Below are 22,405 nucleotides of genomic sequence, written 5' to 3' on the forward strand. Positions count from 1 at the left end.
TACGTTTCAGGGGACTTTAATTTAACTCAAGTACAATCTTAATATGTGTGACAATAATATTTCTCGTGTTAATTGACATTGAATAACGTTACAAAATAAAGCATATAACGAATGTAAAATTAATTAAATACTGTGTTCATTATCTTTTCCTTAAAAATTACCAAGGCAATAATTCAGGGCACTTATTACAATGGAGTGCCAATGTAACAGTAATATCTGTGTGAATGTCGTTAATATATCATAACAATCTGTATATATACAATCGTGAGTGTTTGAGGTTCGCTACTGATGAGCGTTCATGGTAAATTCTTATGTAAATGTGTGATTTTTAATTTTTTTTACGTAATACTTACACACAAGGTTTCACATTATGGTCGGCAAGCAGTCTTCAAAGTATTAATCTCTAAAACGTGCAAGAAGATGTTTTGTGTTAAAGTCAGTTCGAAAATTCCTGTAAATTTTTTTCTCATATTTACGCGTCACATGTATGTATAAAAAAAAATTAATATTAAATGTTCGTCGCAAATCTTTCTTCAGTATGATAGTAAAAAATTGCAATATGTAGAGAGAACTGTTTTAAATTCTGATATTTGTTTCTAAAGAATATTTAAAAATAAAAAAATATGGTAGATCAAAAATTAGCATTGGAAATTTGAACATCGAATAATCTTTTAGTCTGTGAAAATATTAAAAAAAAAAACAAAGGTATAGATTTAATCATATATAACTGTTTGAAAACTGGTAATCTAATAGCGTAATATTCCAAAACTATATAATAAATATCTTTTGATAGACTCAAAATAATCCGTGCTAAATCTGTAATAAATTTCTTGATGCAAAAAATCCGGAATTTAAACTTTTGTTTAAAATGTATGATTGCATGTGTTAGAAGAAAATACAGCAAATTATCGTGTACAATTACATTTGTACATCCGTATTTATATGTAGATAATGATCATTGACCTATATCGCGGAACATGCGAGTTCGTTGATTATTAAATAGGATTTTCACATAAGATCATTTCTAATCATTTCTAATAAAAATAATAATAATAAAAAATAATATAGTATAATAATGATAATAATATTAATAATAACAAATCACAATAACAAATCTGTCATTCTCGCAACTTTGCTATATTAAAAGCATCTTTGGTGTTCTTCTACTTCTCAATCATATATAAAGAAAGATTACAAAATATTATTTTAAATCACACAATAATATTTGAGATACATTTCAAATATAGATTCCGAATACTTTCCAAATACGGGGTTATATCGATAAAATGAGATTTTTTCCGGCAATATTCGACTTTTCGACTTACAACACCTCACAGTCTCACAATCCACCCTCTCGCCCGCCATTCAACAAAGAAAACAAGAGCTAAAAATCTCCATAATATCCATAACGTGATTAAAGCTCTCTTCGTAACACACCCCCAAAAGTTCACAATCTATGTTATCCTAAATACACTATGATATGCTCTAATTAACTTCCCGTCCTGTCCGGGCGGAAATTATGTTAATAAACAACTTTGGTTGAAACGCTGCAAAAAAAATCACTGTGCGCAAAGATTTAATTGTAAAAGTCTATTTTACTCAACTTTTCCTATCGATGAAAAGATTTCGTAAATTGAAAACTCGCTAACAGAAACATCAATGCTTAATGAAAACTTTAAATGCTTTAAATGAAAGAGGGAATATTTGAAAGTTTGGAAGATCACCGCGACACACAACAATGTTTGTTTCGCGCGTAACATATAGTATCAGCAAAAATAATAAGTAACATAATCATACACGTGAACTCTCTCGGACGATCGTAGGAAAATAAAAGAAGTACGTGGCGATCAATCGTTACGTCAACGTGTCAATGAATAATTTTTCGTTCGAAGACTTCAAATATTCTCGGCAGTTTAAGGGCAGCTTTCGACGTAGTTTCGAGAACATGCGTGTGGTCCGCCAAACCGGATGCGCGTGGAAAAGAAGACCGCTTTACACGCGAATGAGAGACTCTTGGATCTTCGGAACTACTAGAGACGGTCGTTCAAAACGATACCGCTCGAAAAATGTCTGCGAAGAAGCACGGCTTCGGCAAGCTTCAACTTCTGATGCAGCAGCCGCGTTGCTTCGGTAATCATGCGGCCAGCAGGTTCTTTATGTTTTTCGGCGTGTTCTCCTCGTTCAAGTGCTTCGTAGTATAACGGAGGGCGTTCAGCAGACCTTCGCTCTTACAAGGCGGCTGATCCTTTAATAGTTTCACACAGCCTTTGACCTGTTAGATTATAACACATATTATTATTGTGTATTTTTGAAAAAATATATGCGAAACAAGAGATTTCTATTTGCAAATTTTTAAAATATTTTTCTTATGTGGTATTTTTAAAATTAATTACTCTAAAGTATTTTAATAGATATAGATATGAAATTAAAATTGTAACATAGTCAATTAAAGCAACATTCTTTAAGAAACTTTTTTATTAAAATGTTGTGTAAAAAATTCATTGCAATTTTTTGATACTCACATCCACATTCGAACCCTTTACGAAGGCACCTTGGGGATGTACATGATCGTAGAGGATCACTAAACCCACCATGACCCTTAAAACGAAGAGCTGGGTCTCCTCTCGTTGGAATTGCGCCAACAGATTCCTGGGAGAAAATTTCCCAAATTAGCTTCGAAGAAATTCCTTGGTAAAGCTATCTTTGCATTTTGATAGAAACGGTACTTACGGATTTTCCAACATTCGAAGACACACTTTTGCCATTGTACCAAGCGTTTCTGTTATATTTTCTCTTGCTATATCTTCGTTCTAAAAACAAAAGAAGAGTTTTATGGAGGTTAAACATATTAAACATATTAAATATATTATTGAAAATGGAGGACAATTTTTCTATCTCAAAAATTTATGAATATTTTTTGTATAAATATCCACATTTTTTCAGTTTTTTTATTGAGCTTATAATTGAAAAACATCTCGTCCTCTATTATAAAATACATATTTTTATTATACATGTATTAAATTGTGTATGTGTTTGAAAATACTTTCAATGGTATGTTATTATTTCATTATCGATTTTAATTAAAAGCTTGCGTATAACATTGAACATTTGTTCATCATATCACATTTATTTGTCTGATCGATGTAGTTTGTAGACCTCGGATAATTTAAATCACAGACCAGAATACCTGTCAATTTCTTGCTTCAGTAGAGCCATTATTTTCATGGACAAATTTTTTCTGTCTGCCTTGCCATTATACTTCATGTCGATCACGTAACGCGGATATTTGTCATCGTAATCAATACGAACGGCTGATGATTTATTATCGTTAAAAAATATTTTTATACGTGATCAAAATTTATGAAATAATTTTGTTAAATGAATAAAGTAGAGGAAATGTCTTTACTATAATTATATATTTTAATTTTTATATTATTAAAGATAAAATCATATTGTTTTATCACAATTTTTTTTCTCTATATAATTTAAAAAATTTTATTATTAATATATATAACAATTATTAATATTAAAATTTATAATAATTAATATTAATAATTATTATAATAAAATTATTAACATTAATTCTTTAAAAAAATTGTTAATAGGACAATTTTAAATTTGTGATTTTTTTAAGAAGATACATTATCGCGTATCGAAATATATTATATTCAACATTAACAACGTAAAGAATTTTATATATGTTCCGCATAATTTCAAAAGGAATAGAGAATTATTTCTCAATCAAGGAATAATTAAGGGATGCGTGGAGAAACTGCCTGGATAACCGCAGAATTTCAGCTAATTGCCATCAGTTAGCATCTGGCCGGATCAATAATTGTCCAGGCAACAATGGGAGGCCGCGCAGACGAGAATAATGTAGAGAAGCGATACCACTTACGTCCATCAAGAAAGTAATGGTCGCGTGACTCAGAACACGAAGCATGGGTGTCGCGTGGGCGTAGAACAAGGACATTCGGTTGGCGAGCTCGTTGCCAACAACTAGATCCTTTTCGGCGTTGTCCTGTCGCGCCAACGACGCTCTCGTCAATGTTCTTCGATAGTAACTGAAGTCATTCTGGATCGCCGGCGTCTTCATTTTATGTTCGTCGAATTTCAATACGAATTCCAATATCTCTGCCAATTGCTTGACTAGGGCCTGCTGCGTTTCCAGATGTTGCGTCGGTGAGAGATTTCCCGAGCACAATTGCCCCAAAATTTTCGGTACAACCCTTTCTGTAAATAAATGAATTTATATGAAATATCAGAGAGAGTTGTTGTTTAATACTCATAAAATAAATATCCACAAAATACGTACGAAAATTAATCAATATTAAATAGTTAGTATTGATTTTGTTAGAAGATATATTATATAGCCAATATACAAAAATAAACAACATGTAATGCGATATTAATAATTGAAAATTAATATTAGTTACAATAATAAAATAAAAATCAATAACCAATAATATAACCAAAAATTAATAATCAATTAGTAATTGATTAATCTAACAATAAAATTATTGGCAATAATTTCTTTTGACTTTTTTATTTTATAAAGAATAATTAATGAGATAAATTGCAAAAATACAGAAGATTAAATATTATATACTCAATATTTTGATATTTTATCATCGATATTATTTAATATATATTTTTGCCCAGAAATATATTCGCTACAAAAAAGTAAATCAAATATAAGGAGACCGGTGTTTTCCGAAATATTTTTCATGAATATTCCCTCCCTAATTATTAACACTTAACTAATTAAAGGCATGCCATAAATGTGAAAGTAAGCGCATATTGAAGTTTTCCTAATATTCACGTCGATATCGAGCCTTCGCGAAGCTTAACATCCCTATTTATAGAAAACTATTATCGTTAATGTAATTAATGATGCGTACCGAGTTCCAAGGAAAACTCATAAAATCGTTTGAGTTTTGCGACGAGGGGTGCTACGGTTAGATAAGCTTTTCTTTGACATTCCTCTGTGGGCGCCGAAATCGCTTCTCTGATTTCTTTCCCGGCTCCTTTGTAACATTGTATTTCTTCCAAAATAGATTCTGAATTTTTCAGCACCCTTTGCACTGCCTCAAACGTCTCGCGTTCGATATCCGATGGCTGCGCATCTGAGAACAAACAAGTAGAACAAACTGAATTTATCAAACTCAATATATTTTACATATTTTTGCTATGTATAATTTATTAAGCTTCATAGATTCTCTATTTTTTATCATATATAAAATATATATGTTATTTTATGGAAATTTAAATTTTAAATATTTCTTCATTAAAAATAATATAAATAACTTCTATTCGAGAATTTTTTTATCTGAAAGATTAAATTTCTCTTTTTCTTTTTCTTTTTCTCTTGGAAAAGAAGATTAATACGTAACAGATCATGTAAAATACAATATTAAAAATTAATATCAAAACTCTCCGTGAGAAAAATAAGTACGACTTACTTTCGAAATCTAAGAAGACATCGTACTTTTGAGGCGTGCAACAGGTAGACTCGTCTCGAGCCAAAAGACTCAAAAGCTTGCCCATCGTAAGTGTACAACTTCTCTCGACGAGGGTCACTTTACAACGTGAAAAGCATCTGTAAGACAAAGCAACGTACTTTACATGCGAATTTTTGTCTAAATGATATTTAATCGTATCAAATCTAGTAATAATAATAATTGCAGCGTTCAAAACAGTGTTTCTTTTTAATCACAATTGCTTTGATCAATTTGAAAATATTTTGTGATTAAAATAATATACGTGAGTGAAAACAAACGTGACATAGTAAAATAATTTCTAGGATATAATCACATAATAAAATCTTCCCACAGTTATTCTTTTAGATATTATAACTTCGAATATATTATTTAAAAAAGATTATTAATCATTAAAAATAATATAAATAACTTCTATTCGAGAATTTTTTTATCCGAAAGAATCCATTTTAAATTTGTTAGAAAAACCGAAATGAATTTTGAAAATTTTGAAATGTCATACATATACAATAGTTGCAACACACTTCTTACACAGATTTAAAACTGAAAACACATCAAAGGAAGCTCACAAGGAATTACATTTTGTAGGTAATTACAGGAAATACTCGAAAATTTATTCGGGATTAATTTAATCCGGCGAACTAAAAGATACGTTTACACAATCGGGTTCCTATTGAAGCGCGGATTGACGAGCGGTAACTTGTCACCAGTCCGAGACTACAATGAAATTGAAATTTCTGGCCGGAGAGCCCGAACCTATATATTCGCACCGTGCACTACATGGAATCATTAATTCCATATGGGTGGCATACATGCGCACGCCTGGACGGCTCGGATTAACGCTTATCCGTACCGATATATCGTAGGACAAATGAATTCTGCGAACTCGTCAGCGGGGGATGAATCCCGTTGATCAATTTCCGCGAACGAGATGTCCCCCGCTGACCTCACCTCACCTGAAACGTTCGCGAAGAGGCTCCATTCGGCCGTCGACGAGGACCAACGATGACTCACGTGGGAACGTCGCGATCGAGTTTTATCGCGTCGTCAGGACGAGAGACGCACTTTCGAGAGTGGCACGTTCAAGAGGACTAAGCCCGTCGTACTTGTCACTTGCTCGCGAGAGAATGATCGGCTTTACGGTTTCTAAAATTGCGAACGACGAGATTCCGCCGTACCAACGAACGGCCACGTTATTTTCGGACCGAAAGCATATTTCGCGCTCGTCATCTCTTCGGCCGCCACAAGCTTCTCGCAAATTTCTCTTCTCGTCACATAAACATGATCGCATATTGCGCACCTCTTGAGGGTTTCTTGAGAAATCTGATTTTTTTATTTACATAAATATCTATATGTATTTTAGGATATAAATTCGCCATTCGAAATAAATCAGCAATTCGATATTGATTTTCACAGCCGAGGCTGTTTACGAATAATTATGAGAAGGCAAAAATTATTATGACGTACCTGATTATATGAAATAGGAAACGTTAATTTTCATTTAATAATGGTCTTTAATAAACGTTAATTATGGACTTGATGTTATTTCATTTCATTTAGACGTTAATTAAATGTTAAGAAATATTAATGGGCTTTTCAAGCTTTTAATGGGCTTTTCTTTTTGCGTGGTCGAAATTGTCGATAATTTTTTCAACACTCATGAATTTAATATTATTTTATCTAAATGTTAAATATTAAAAAAATGATTAAATATTAAAAAAATGATTAAATATTAAAAAAATATTAGTAGGTTTTATGATTGATAAGAAATCTTCATTAAATTATTAATTATTTACAAGCTGGTTTTTTGCATGAATAAATCTCTGAAGTATATGTCTTTAAAAGGAATCAATTACAACATAATTGATGTATTGTATCAGTATTGAAAAATATACAAAAATTTAAATTTAATAAAAGAAATTAAATAAATGTTTTATAGGTAAAAACTATTATATATATAAACTAGTATATATATAAACACTGCATACATATTAAAAAATATGGCATTCATTACTATTCAATCGACCCTTGCTATGCCGTTAATAATATCAATTAATAGCATATTTTATCAATGGTCTATGGGTGATATCAATGTGCAACGTACACAGTATTGCAGTGAACTGCCATGTGAAATAAATGTTTGCATTTGACATTCCTCCGGCATTCTCCAGTGCGGAACGTTACGGAAACAAGTAACATAGTGTCTGTCGCAATATTCTCCTGTGCGTAATTATTGTTCTATTTTATCTCTATGTTTCCTCTTACAATTTAGTATTTTAATAAATATAATAAAAATGTATACGCTCTAAATTTTTAAATCTAAAATATTTTAGAGATTAGAAATCAGTATATGGTAAACATCGATTTTTTTGTTGATCTAATAATAATTATTAAATACAATTTAATAACGGAAATAAATTTCTCTAAATCTTTTAGAAACTTTAAATATGTACATATTTAATATATATGTAATGATTATTATTGTAAAATAAATTGATAAGAAGAACAGGATATATTTTATTATGCTCCAAATATTTATGAAAAAAAAAATAATTAAAATTCATCAGAATATCGGTTATATAAAAGTTACAAACTCGTGCGCACCACAAACCTACGTGATATTCCTAACTTCGAACTTTCTTAAGTCTCATATTTAATTATCATCTCAATGACATAATTAAATTTTTCCAGTTTATCTGTAGTATATTTTTTCCTTGATTAAGAAAAATAAGTACAATCTTGATATCCAGAATATTGTTTATAATAAAAATAATTTGAACAGATTGATTCAGGATTGCAGAAAATTAGTTTTACAGCGAAGATATGATTTCATTAATATTTTTCGCTTTTTTATTCTTTTAAAATATCAACTTACGTGATTTAACATATTATTTCTTCAAAACTGCTTGTATTTCTTATTAGCACAATAGATACAAAAGCGATTTAATTTGAGACAAAAGAACCATTTACATAGAGAAAAGAATAATTAGAAGTCATACAGCTGACTATATTGTTGTAAAAATTCCAAAGCTTCAGTGCATTTCAATTAAAAACATATAATGCACTTGCTGCATTGACTTGTCAATGAACAAGCTCCACAATATTACCTCATCTCACCTATCTACGTCAATATCCGCAATAAAAGTACTATGTGTATATGTGTGTGTATGTGTATGTGTGAACAATCCAATGCGAACGGATCTTCGACTATTGCACTACAACAACAACCGCGACCTATCCAAAACGGTCTCCCAGCATTCGATGCCAAAACTCCCACACATTCGCGAACGATGAGAAACAGAGTTCAAAGAACTTATACTGGGGATTTCAAACGCCTCGCTGATTGACTGATGACCGACGAAACACAATGAACAAAATTACAGTTTTTGAATATTATTTCAATATTATAGAAATTTCAATTACTAGTTTTTATAAATTTTAATTTTTATCGACAACTATGGTCATATTGACAAATAAATTTCCCAAAGGCAAACTGTCAAGTACTTTTAATCAGACTTTTTAATGTTTAATATTTCATCAACATTCTAGTTTTTAATTTAACTTTTTTGTTTCTAAAACCCAGAATTATATCAAGACGAAGACTTAATCTAACTGCGTTTAAAATTGACCAATGTAAACAAAACCAATGGTATTAAGATGTATCGCTGGACCAAACAATATTTTAAATATTACAATTAGAAATGGTTGTGATATTTGTCACCTACTCTCTCACAAGTAACGGAACGGAACAGCAGGCTCGTTCGTGGAGGAACTCGAGCCTAGGAGTCCTGGCAGGATTTTACGAGAACTCGCCAGGGATTTTATGCGGCGCGATTAGTTGCGTGACGTTCGATGCGCTCACCGTCGCGGAATCGCGGCGTAATCGGCGCCGACGGCGCGAACACATGACGCCGACAGGTGCACGCCGTACGGGATGCTGGAATGCGTCACGGGGTCAACGGGCAGGCGAGGCGAGTGCAACAACTGTCATCCGGCGGCCGGCCATGTTGTAAGTTTCGAGAGGGGGGTTGGTTCGAATCCTTCCCTTATTTGGTAAAGCGGCGGCGGCGGCGGCGCGGAAAATCGATGGGGGTTGCTTCGTGGCAAGGGTAGCGAGATGGCGCTGAACGGGGCAGGTTTGGTTGTCAAATGCGTATCGAAATCCCGCCTGTGTGTAAATTTAGAACCGGTAAAACAAGGTAAAGGGAAAGAAGAAAAACGATTGGCAGAGAAAGATTCATTCGACGTGAGGGAAGACAATTTAGTAAATAAACAAAGAGGCTGAATCGCGATATAACATGACTGAAGAAATAAAATTACGGGAAAGATATCACGATCTGGAAAATAACGAGAAACTGTAAGTCAAATACCGATATTAAAACTTATTTTAAAATCTCCTGATAAGCGTGCTACAATAATATTAGAATAATATTAGAATTTATTTAGATAATTATTTTTGCTTTGAATCGAAGAATTTTCGTTAACTTGGAAGAATAATTTTGCAGATTAATAAAGCATGCGCACTCCTGACGTTGAAGCTAAGAAATCAATCAAAATTTAACATTTTTTTAAATTTAATAGCACTTGAATAAACAATATTATAAAACCAAATACAAAACTATGTTTTAAAAATTGATTTCAGTATAATTGACTTGAAAATGATATTTTCAAGAATAGCAATATAGTATTAAAAAAAAATTTTATAGTTATTTTATTTGTGTATAGAGATATATTATAAAACTCGAATATTATATTTAAATTAAGAATAAATTATTCTATAGTTTTGACAAAAATAAAATACTGAGTATATGCATTTTCCTTTTCCTTCACAAATGCAGAAGATTGATATATATATGCATCTTTTTATTTCGTTTTAATTATATCTAATATTTTAGTTTCAATCCCATAACATAAATTACATCTTCATCTTTATATAATTCTGGATCCCAGGAACAGACAAGTACGCATACATATTTAAAAGCTGTGCTTCCAATGTATGTAATATTACCACGAATCTCGCAGAAATTGAAACAAGTATCGACCAAGCATCGACCTATTTGACGAATACACTATATATATGTATATATAACTGTGTGTGTGTACTTTCGTGCAATGAAATTCTCGATATGAGAGAAACGGTAGCGTGTGCTATCAACTGTGAATAATAGAAACGAATATAATGAAACCTCGAATATAATACCCTTTATCGATTCTATAGCGCATTGCGACGTATTGATTCTCCCTTAAAAAGAATTCACATTCTTCTCGTAATTATATATTATCCTAGATAATAATAAGATTGATACACGTGCAGCGCAAATAGATATGCACCGAGTGCTCTCCGTGTATATGCACCACGTGTCTTACTATCGATACTACTACTACTCTCTTTTCACGGACCAACGAGGTGACACCGACGTCACGTAAGGGCGATCGACGTCGCTCGGGGTGGACCGAAGTCACTTGGGGGAGCTAATCGAATTAGCATTCGCATCGCTCGGTATCGTTATAGATCGCATCGATGCTTTTGTGGGTCAACGCTCGTCGCGTAAACAGACGTTTTCGACGTGGCCAATTTCGATTTTTCATGAAGCACGGACACTCTACGAGGCTTCGCAAAAGGACGGTACTCCATGATCGTTGACTTCTCCTTTATAATCGATGTTCGATTCTATTTCTTATGTGAAAGAATTACAGGGTTGAGTTTTATGGGTGGAAAGTTTCTCTGTCAAAAATAAAAATTTCTAAAGAAAAATATATGATATTGTAGTCCTATAAATATATAATTTTTGTGAAACTTAATATTATTTTATTTATTAGGGAGTTTCAAGTTTTCTATTGAAGTTTAAGTGATCTAACATAATCCAAATTTTAAGAATTGAAAACGAAAATTGATTTACATTTAATTTTTCATCTAAATTTAATTTAAATATAATTATTGGATATTATATATACATAATCGACACAATATGTACTTATATTTAAATAATTATATTTAAATTAAATTTAATTAAATGAAATTTAATTTCTCAACTAAATTTAATTTAAATATAATTATTGAGTTATATAAATATTTATAAATTAGGTAAGAAATTAAATGTTAACCAATTTTTATAAATTTTTAAAAATTTAAATTACTACTAGATTACTTAAACTTTAGTAGAACTTGAAACTAGATAATAAATAAAATAATATTTAATAATTATTAAATGAAAAATCATTAATTTATGAATATGTTTATATGCCCATAAAAAAACGAGTAAAATAGCGATTTGCTATCGCTTCTTCTCTATCTTTATTCTATTTAAAAGATAACTGAAACTTGTTGAATCCTTTAAAATATACATATATCTAGAACATTAATTCCCAAAATGACTTTAACTCAAAATAGTAATAAAACTGGGTCTTGATTCCTTTTATATAAAAGTAGTCTATTTGGAAACGATTTAATCTTTTTTTGATTATGTTATATGCAAGAAAAGATTCATCTCAAAACTGTGAATATTATAGCATCGAGTATCGCAAGAACAAAAAGTTTCGGTTAGAAGGTTCGGTGAAAAACGATATAAAAAGAATCGTTTTTCTTTCTCATACGATTGAACGTGAGCTTGTTATAACATTCATTTGAATATTGCATACATGGCATATCCATTTTTTTTTACTTGAATATATATAGTATGTATAAAAATATAAAAAAAGCACACACTAAAGATATTTTATTATCACACCTTGCATATTTTTAAATATATTCGAGAAAATTTAGTAGGTTTTTAATCGATCAATTAATTATGCAAAATATGTTACAAATTTACTATCCTTATATATTTACTGCAACATACGTTCACAATTGCAATAGTTTAAATGTCATTGCGACGAGATTTTTGCACCTCTTTCAATATATACTACGATTGGATAATCGTCGGAAATTGTGGGCGAGAATAATCGACGCCTATTAAAGGCCTTTTTGTGCGTCAATTCCAGCAAATCAATTGAGATCTCCCCATCATTATACACAACTCTCCAGCTTAACATCACTTCTGGTACCTATGATGCGACGCAATAATTTTGTTATAACTTTAAGCACCCCTTATTTATGTTCCACATTTATCATAGATCATTATATGCAATTGTTTGAACATCAATTTTCTCAATAACATCGTGTGTAGTGAAAATTATTTTGTGCCACGCATATTTCAATAATTATCGATCAATTTTTTAAACGTAAAAGACGTAATTCATTACGTGCTTATAATAGAAAGAGAATAATTAGCTTCGTCACATAAAACAAATATAAAAGAAAAAAGAATTATCTCTTTTTTATCTAATTACGTCAAGGTATCATGTACTATATAAATGTCATTAAGCTTAACTTTACAAAAAATATCTTTAGCAAGACCAATATGTCTATGATTTGTATTGTACAATATTGCGAAAAAAAAGAAGTCTGCGTTTCTTTAAAGATGATATATTCAAATCGAATATATTTCTATATTCTATATTAATAAACATAATTAAATTAATAATAATAAGTTTAATAATAATTACAATATACTAAGAAAAATGCATCACAATATAATTAAGAAGGATTTATTTGGTTTGTAAAAAATGTATATATAACATAATTTATTCAGTCATTAATCTTCAATTATTTGTAATACGAAGTTTTCGAATTTAAAAAAAAGATATCTCATAATGTAATGTTTTCTAATAGTTTTGATCCAAAAAAATGCATGATCTCTTTAAATGATATTTATAATGTAACAATAAACAGAAAAGAAAGATAACATTCTTCTATTCACTTGGATGACGGATTAGAAATTTCCTGAGACAATCAGTTTTTATTTTAGTTTTATTTAGAAATTTAGTTGAAATTTTTCAATGTACCTATTTTTGCTTCAAAATAGAAACCTAGCAAATTAGCTTTGTTGATCATCAACATATTCATTGTGTCTTTAAAATTAAATTGCTTTAATCTTCCTTCAATTTTCATAAGTGGCTTATTATACAGTTATCTCGACGAAAATTGTTTTTCCAGTCACGAAGTAATCCGGATAGGGACTGGTGCGACCCTGACAAGCGTGTCCACTAGTACGCATTACTCGCACGCGCGCGCACGCTTAATATAGTAAGTGTACACGCGGTTTAAATGTCACACCGAGGAACGTAAGCAATGCTGTGCGAGGACACGATGACTCCTCGTTAAGTTATATACACGTGCGATGTGCCGAAGTACGCTTTTGTGGACGATGTCTGTGCGTGTCTTGTGAGTTTCCTTCTTGTGATGTGACCCTGCCCTCTTTAACGACGTAGCGGACTAATTAATGGGGTTGACGAGCGGAGATCCAATGATCCGGAGACTAGAGCTCGATACGCCATCCGATAAATAAAAATACGGAGGGTACTCCGATGACGAAGTAACCAACTTTTTCCAGAAGATAGCCGTAAAAGCGATTTCCAGTCGAAACGAGAGAGTAATCGCATGCCTCGATGTGCTGAAAAGGCGAATTACACGATTCCTGCGGGTTCAAGATAGCAATTTGAATCCCGAGAGATACCGTAACCTACTTTCCGCGATGTTTTCAAAGACTGCCCGATGTTATAGGAGTAGACTGCTGGAAGAAATCTCCTTGAAAAGAACTCGTTTATGTCGCTGATAAGTTTAAAATGCGGAGAAATACGACAACGATAAAAAAGAATCACCATGAGAAAGAGAGAGAGAGAGATGAAAATTACTTTGTTTTCTTGTAAATTTTGTGAGAGATATCAAATTTGAAAGGGTCAAAAGTTTACTTGATTAGTGCTTTAGTTCGATTATTATTATTGGTATTATGCGCTTTAATTTCCTCCGACGAGAAATTCTCTCACGTTCATTATATGACAATTATGCAGCGACGACACAATCACTATCTTTGTTCTCCGCTTAAAAATTAAACAATAATGAGAATGAGAATGACAAAATTATCACGAAGATATTCATGCAAGAAACTATTAAATAATTAACAAATGATGAGAGTTCAAAGAGCGCACGAATCGCGAAGTTGAATGTGCTAGAAGAATAGACATTGTTTGTGAAGTTAATGATATTGTATTTCATGTATGACTACTTAATAATAAAGTGTGATTAATTATTAGTAAAGTTTGTTCCTACAATTTACTTAATGTTACTCTACTTTTAATACATATTCATATGTGATATTGTGAATAAAGTGTCAGCTGACGTTAATCATATTCTTGTCATACATATATAAATTTTTAATTATAATATTTGAAAATAATTTTTTTGCTATTGCGAAGAGAGAAATGACTACTGCCACTGTGATTGTTAGGAATCGAACTTGTTAGACAAAATACTTTTCTGAATGCTTACGCCATTGGCCAAGCAGGGGGGATATCGTCATATCCCGGACGAAGACAGGAAACCTCCAAGTAAAATCCCCCTCCGGTTGTACGCACATATACGTCAACGAGCATCGGCGTACATTTGATTGTAAATGAAAGCAGGAAAGAAGCGACGAGGCGAAAGTAGAGTGATGAAGTAGCAAAAATCGCGCGATCAAGCGCGTAAGCGAATGTTTCTCATCAATTACAAAAAGAGCGATCTGCATCGAAAATCAATAAAATTTCGAGACGTTTAAAGATAGAAATATTCCTTCGAATTATATGAATTAAAAATGATAATTTTTAAATAATAAAAAATATCTTTGTTTAATAGAGAGAGAGAGACACTATTATGATCTAGATTATAGATGTGTATCACAATCACGAATACACTCGCTGTCATTTTAGTACCAACCTGAAATCACATAAACGTCTTAAGCACGAAAGCAATAAATTACGAGCATGCTAGATTTAACCCAGAAAATCGAAAATTGCGGCACGAGGTAGTTCCCTAATTGGAGCAAATAACTCGCATGGCATTATAAAATGTTAAAGTCTGAGTGCACGCACGGTCGCTGCGGTCTAATTTCACGTGCATATGCACCAAACACATTTGAGATTCCCGAGGCACGAGTATCCGTTTCAGTACCCTTAACATTTAGCACATGACGTAACACTATGATAGCCTTTATCGTACAAATGTACCAAGAGAGATAAAATATCTCATTTATTTTACATCTTTGGCACAATATTATTGAACGGTATTACTTTTGTTGCTCAAAAAGCATGAAAAATAAAATCCCATCTATTTTATTTAAATTGAGAGTTTCGATCTAAATATTAGAATATATTGACTAAATTCGACCATTATGAAAACTTTTTCTCAATTAAAAAAGATATTTTTTAAATATTCAAAGTACGTATAAAAAAAATTAATTTTTGCGATGGAGTTTGCTAAGAATAATTTTTCTAAAACTTTACAGATATTGCGCCTTTTTTGATATGATAAATTATCACATCATCTCTTTTAATGATTATTTTATTTAAACTTTGTTTAAATAAAATCAGCGACTCATCAAGTTCATATATCGAAAATCTATTCGCAATTTCTCTAATTTTTATATTCACGCAGTTCACGAGTTTGGCAGATATAAATCATCGAACAAACGTTTAAAAGCGTTTTCCAATATTCCGTTATGACATTTGTCGGAATCAACAAGTTTGTCGATTATTACGCGTCAGCGCATTAATCTCGTTGACTTTTTTAAAGTTTACTATTTTTTTCATTTGTTCACCAATAATTATACATCGCACATACATCTAATCTCGATATTATATTTTTCTAATCTCGATTTTATATTAATTATATATTATGTCTTCCGCTAAAATTTGTTAAAACAATGAAACATATTATATTAAACTTAAAATATATATTTATTTTCTATTTTCTATCTAAGAAAGAGAGAAGAGAAACATTTGTAATTGTTTATTTACAATTAAAATACATATTTAAGTTTTTATTACGAATGTCTTTCCCACTTTATTATAAATTATCATATTTTTTTTTATAAAAAATAATTTAGAAGAATTTAAAAAGAATTAAAAAAAATTAGAGTTGCGAGTTATATATTTGTCACATTTGTAAATTTTTCTAGATTTTTATTATATCTTTAGATTTAATATAATTGTAAATAAATAAATTTTCTTCATTTTATCAGATTGATTTCTCACACACCTAGCAAATTCAATTACTGCGGAAAATTAGAGAGCTTGATAATTTGGAGAATCGATTTTCGCCAAGCACACATACGATGAGGAATCTTCGATAATATCACCCGATCGATGAAACACGCTATCAGCAACTGATGAATCTGCGCTTATGCTTTCCCTTTTGCGTTCCTGACGGACGATCGAGTGACCTACTTGTTAATTGTCGACAGGCGGGTCTACGCTCTAATTAACGGTAAAAACCGATATAGTATTAAGTAATTTACTATCGACTTTTCGATCAATAATATATAAGGTAAAAAAAACCCTCTCGTAATTGATAAAATGTTCCAATACCCGCCATTTGATGCTCTTTGCGGAATTGAAAAAATTTTATGAAGAAAGAAATAAAGTTTTTTATCCTCAGACGAAGTTTTATATTTTCCATATTTGATGTTTTAATCAAACGAAATTTGTAATCAACGAATGTTTTAATCAACAAAATAAATTAAACTGAAATAATAATAAGATTTATACAAGAACGAAACAAGAGAGATGTATTTTGAATAGAAAATATGACATCCGTCATTACATGATAGTTACATTTACGGCTGACGAACTATTGACAATTATGCGTCAAATGTAATTCCAAGTTCAAACCCAAGCACAGGAAGCAAATTAACAGGAAAATCGCCCATTTATGCGACATCACTGTTGATATTAATCATTTTAACAGATGAAATCATCGCATCGTAAAAAATCGATCTCGCTAAAATTATTTCGAGAATTTTGTGTTTTTTTTTCATCACATGAAAAACTCTTCTGAAAGAGTGACGATCACATTTCCATTTGGAATGAAAATCGCCTTTTGTTTTCGTGCACAAATTTTCACGCTATTGGCAATTATAAACATTATTAAAAAAAAATAACAATGCTGACATTCATGTATCGATGATAATATATTAATTATATGAGAGCCGTATAATGAGTATATGCATTCGCGCGTAAATTAATTCGTCGTGATATCGTGGCAGAGTTTTGCTTGCCGCAAAGAACGTGATAAATAGCTCGATGTAGATAAATTTTGGTTTACTCGACCTACTGTTTTAATTAAATGCAATGCGATTTCTCGCGATGCATTATCCTTTCACTCATTTGCAAACAGTTACGTTCTAGATTTTTTAGAATTAATTTTTCATCAGAGTAAATATGCTTTCTATCGCTATATTTTATACAATTTGACGTATCAAATTATTATCAAAAAATTATTTATTCTTGTAATTATATATCAATTCTTGTAATTATATATCATTTTCTACAGTACGTTGTAAGACTAAAATCTGTAATTCCGAACCGTGCATAACGACTTATTTCGCTTTCGTGCCTTATCCTTCGCGTGCTGAGCGAACGTGTTTGAATTTATCACTATGTGAAAATTAATTCCACGAAAGTTCGTTACACATACAAATCTTGTAAATCGTTGAGTATGCAAAGACTGCGAAATTGAGGAAAGATATGTCATCGAATAAATCCTCGTGTGTAAATCATTGAAGCGAAGATTATCGAGTAATATGTTGATTGCTATTCAGGGGTACAATTTCAAGTTCGTGAATCATTTCCTGCATTTATTATTACGTTGTTTGGCATTGAACAATCTTTTTTGTATTACATTTCCACACGGAAGTAGCTTTTTACAGAATTGATAAGCATAGATAATAATAATATATATTTTATAGAATCGATAAATAGATAATAATATTGATATGATTATTGTTTCGGTTATCCGGTTTTTGTTGATGGACTACGTGCATGGACTGCGTATGACACGCATTATTTCATTTCTATTTTCGTAAAATAAATAAGACGCATTATTTCCTGTCCTTCTTAAGGTTAAAACTAAAGATTGGTTTCAAAGTAACCGCGATAAAAACGGAACGATAAAAGTGTAATTTGCATTTTAATCGAATACATAATAATATATTTAAAAAAAGAAGGCATCTTTTATATAAACAAAGATTTTGATTAATTCAATATATTCCAATTTACACAATTAAATATATTTTTCTACATTTGTATAAACAAATTAAGAAAATACTCGTGAAAAAAAACATCTGAGATAATATAATTAAAATTTATCGAATAATTTACGTATAGTGTAATTTACATGTGTTGTTATATATAATATTATATCCACATATGATTATATTTTCTTCTGAATCTTAAAATTACCGCGTGTTTCAATATCATAATATTTACAATCCAAATGTTCGTTCCAAGCAAACTTTAAAATTTGCGCAGGATATATTTATATATACATGCACGACTTATGAGAAAAATTGGTTTACCTTTTAACGGAACAGAATGAGTGACATCACTTAACGATCGAATTATTAAACGGATGAGGGCACGATGAGACACCCTTTTAGGAGCCGCAGAGGAGCGCCGTCAACATTATTCTCCTTAGTCGATTAATATGCGCTTCCGGACAGGATAAGAACCACCACCGGCATTTCCCGAAAAGGATGACTTTTGCCTTTCAATCGCAAAAGGATTTCGTATCGCAGATAATGTTTACACGCACATACTACACACAATACGCTCGTAAAATATAATATAAGTACTCTTGCATTTAGCACGAAACTGTCGATTCTATTCTTCTCTTTAATATTTAGTCAAACACCTGTAAATGTATTTATAGAAGTCATCGATCTCACCTCGATCAAATCCACTGCTCGACTGCCGCTTCTCCCTCGCAACGGAAAGGATTTTTATTAGTCGTCTATAGCAATAAATCTCGCACTTTTGTAACAACTTTTAGAAAGAAAGGAAGAATATCTTCGAAGAGTATCCTTTCAAATTTGAACGAGGACGACTTTATAATTCGACCGCGTGCAATGAAGGACTGACTCGAGAGAGGCGCGATAAACTTTCGAATGAGTAGCGGCGAGTGGGGGTGCAAATCGCCCCCTCGTGAGGCGAGGCGCGGCGATCGATTTTTCGAAAATATACGAGATATACGGTTCTCGTCAATTCTGAGACGAACAGCCCGGCGTGACTCTCACGATGGTTGTTACACCACTGTCAAAGCAAACGCCGAGACAGTTTCGCTCAGCACGGCCAGTCAGCTAGACGCCCCCACTCTCAACACGTCACTGCCTCCCGCAGCGTGGTTTCACGACAATATCGCCAAGTTCTAACAGAGAGTATTTCTCTCGTTCTCGTGCACTCCGACCTGCACAGAAATTTGCGATTGCACGAGGAACCCGACGTAGACGCAGCATCAGAGAGAAGCTGTGTTTTATATTTAATTATATGATTACGTTTATCCAATTACGATTCTATCGCAGAATCTGCATGCATCTCGAGTAACATCGCTTTCCTGGAGCGCTTTACAGTTCATTAGAAATTCCCACGTTTCACTCCACATATTAAAATGGACCAGAGATTGTTTTCTAGTATACTATAATAGTTATAATTAATTAATAGCTATAATTTTTTTTTTTTACTATAATTTATTACAGAAATTAAATCTTTTTTTTATGAGTTTTTACAATTAACATTTTTTGTGCATTACTATTATAAATTAACTAAAGATTTTAAAAGATTATTATCTAAAGACGAAAAATATATTTGTATGTTCAGAATAAACTCCAATTTTCTCTTGATAAAAGGAGAATAATTTAGAAAGAATATCTTAGAAAAAAAAACTTAGAAAGCAATTTCTTCTTTTTCCATAATCCTTTTCTATAATTATCAAGTTTATCACTATGGAGATATCTTTACATTATCGGAATGATCAGACTTTCGCTTTTATTTCAACTGGAACGTTGGATTTAATTCCGTTTCATATTTTTATTTGTTTGCGTAGATTGTAGATTTGATAGAAAGTGTATTTGAAAATACTTGCAGACCTTGAGAAAGGCTGATCTGGTTATATTATTTTTCAGGAGTTATTCACGAATAATATTGTTCGATTATTATTCATGTTCTGTGCTAGCAATTTTATAATTTTATAATTTTTTTTTAAATGCTCTTTTTTATGCAATTCTTATATATATTTTATATAAATACAATTCTTATATAAATTTAATATGAACTATTATTAACATTATATATATATCGCTGCAATCGCATTTTACTTTTGATTTTTTATAAACACGTATATTTATTGTTATTAAACAAACGTTATTTTAAAATTCGCTAGGAATCTCTCTGAAAACGCGACTCACAATAACTATCACGATAATTATCGGCAATATTGTGGGAAAAGATTTAATCGCGCGTCCATCTGACAGCTTATCGTTTTCAATCGATTTTAGAACGCACTATCAGAGCGCATAATCATCTTTCATATCATATATTATATATTAACGGCTCAACATCACGGAAAAACATGTTAACGATAAGAATCGCTCATTACAAGGGCAATGACTCATGAAGCGGTAAACGTGAGGCTGATTGTCCAGCTGACGCGTAAATACCCGCACATGCTTCCGTCAGGTGCATACAATACGAGAATTCGTTCATTGAACGCCAGAATGGAACGCTAGGAAGAAAGATCGTAAAATGCTGCCAAATCTAAAAATAGTGTCAATCAAAGTGACAAAATTTATAAACAAGATAAATTTTCCTTCATGTTTATAGAATTATATTTAATTTATATCTAATTTATATCTAGTTATATCTAATTTATATCTATGAAAGAAGAAAGACTATCTTATATCTAATTTATATCTAGTTATATCTAATTTATATCTATGAAAGAAGAAAGACTTTCAATAAAGAACATATTTTAGAGATGATTGTGCGCATTAAATTCAATAAATAATTCCAGTTCATAAAATAATAGGCAAACGTATAATTTCTATAAAATTCATTATATGTATTTGAAAAACGAAGGGAATCACATTTTATTGTCTTTTTTAAAATTTATAAATTATTAGAATAGATATATAAATTATTAGAATAATCGAGGGGATATGAAAATTATATATTATTCATTATCCGTATGATCGGGTAATTAGCAAAAAATGGTACAAGGTGATCAAGTTAACGATTCATTGTAGAACGGCGCGTTGGCTCTTTTTGTTTTAACTTTGAGTCATACATCATGAGACTGCAAGCGAGCCATTATTCCGTGTAATAATTACTTTACGGCGTATCGGGTGTCTTTGTGCAAAATCAAATTTGCCGCAGCACTTTGTTGCCAGTTATACCGGCTTTCTACTCCAATTTATGCAATAATCAAAGTACATTTGCGTCGAGAATTATCAAAATACACAGTAAAAGTATCAACAAAAAGCCAAGGATTTTTATTTATGTATAAACGTAAATTTTGTATTTTTTTATTTTTTCGCAATAACTTATAGAAGCTAAATCTCTTTTGTATTATGAGCTTCATTATAATTAATATTTTTTGTGCGCATACAATTATTAATTAAAGATATAAAGATTAAAATGATCTAAAGATGAAAAATATATTTGTATGTTCAGAATAAATCCAACTTTGTTCTTGATAAAAGAAGAATAACTTAGAAAGAATATCTAAAAAGAAAAGAGAAAGCAATTTCTTCTTCTTTCATAATCCCTTCCTACAATTATCAAGTGTTTATTACTGTGGAAATATTTTTACATTATTATTATATTCTGCATATTTTAATTATTTTTATTTGCATTAATTTTAAATGCAAATAAAAATCCTTGACCTCCCTTCGTTATATTCACAAAAACGATTTTATCATATGAATATTTTATCCTTCACGTGTGAAAAGATAATTCATTCTGTCTAAAAGTCTAATCTTCATTGTACATGTCAAGAACAT

General features: G+C 31.2%; 1 protein-coding gene and 1 long non-coding RNA gene across 6 annotated transcripts in view; one reads left to right on the forward strand and one right to left on the reverse strand.

Annotated features, from left to right (window-relative positions):
• On the reverse strand, positions 1-19,670 carry LOC145965999 (CYFIP-related Rac1 interactor B). 5 transcript variants are annotated; one of them, XM_083089651.1, is made up of 8 exons: positions 19,298-19,670; positions 18,929-19,116; positions 5,463-5,599; positions 4,902-5,126; positions 3,899-4,233; positions 2,731-2,810; positions 2,523-2,649; positions 1-2,272 (listed from the first exon to the last, which is right to left on the reverse strand). In XM_083089651.1, exons 3-8 carry the CDS (start codon positions 5,545-5,547, stop codon positions 2,135-2,137), a joined length of 990 nt encoding a protein of 329 aa, XP_082945777.1. In that variant the 5' UTR covers positions 5,548-5,599; positions 18,929-19,116; positions 19,298-19,670; the 3' UTR covers positions 1-2,134. The 5 variants fall into 5 exon arrangements, with proteins under 5 accessions (XP_082945777.1, XP_082945778.1, XP_082945776.1 ...); XM_083089652.1 differs by lacking the exon at positions 18,929-19,116; XM_083089650.1 differs by having other exon boundaries at positions 18,929-19,670.
• The window catches only part of LOC145966000 (uncharacterized), a 13,686-nt gene continuing 7,876 nt past the window's right edge, over positions 16,596-22,405 (forward strand). Inside the window, exon 1 of the long non-coding RNA XR_014436942.1 lies at positions 16,596-16,839. This is a non-coding gene — a long non-coding RNA (uncharacterized LOC145966000). The remainder of the gene's footprint in view (positions 16,840-22,405) is intronic.

Source organism: Camponotus vicinus, unplaced genomic scaffold (genome assembly GCF_025532165.1).
Source record: "Camponotus vicinus isolate PSW18456_S1 unplaced genomic scaffold, iyCamVici1.0 SCAF_2, whole genome shotgun sequence".
NCBI lineage: Eukaryota > Metazoa > Arthropoda > Insecta > Hymenoptera > Formicidae > Camponotus > Camponotus vicinus.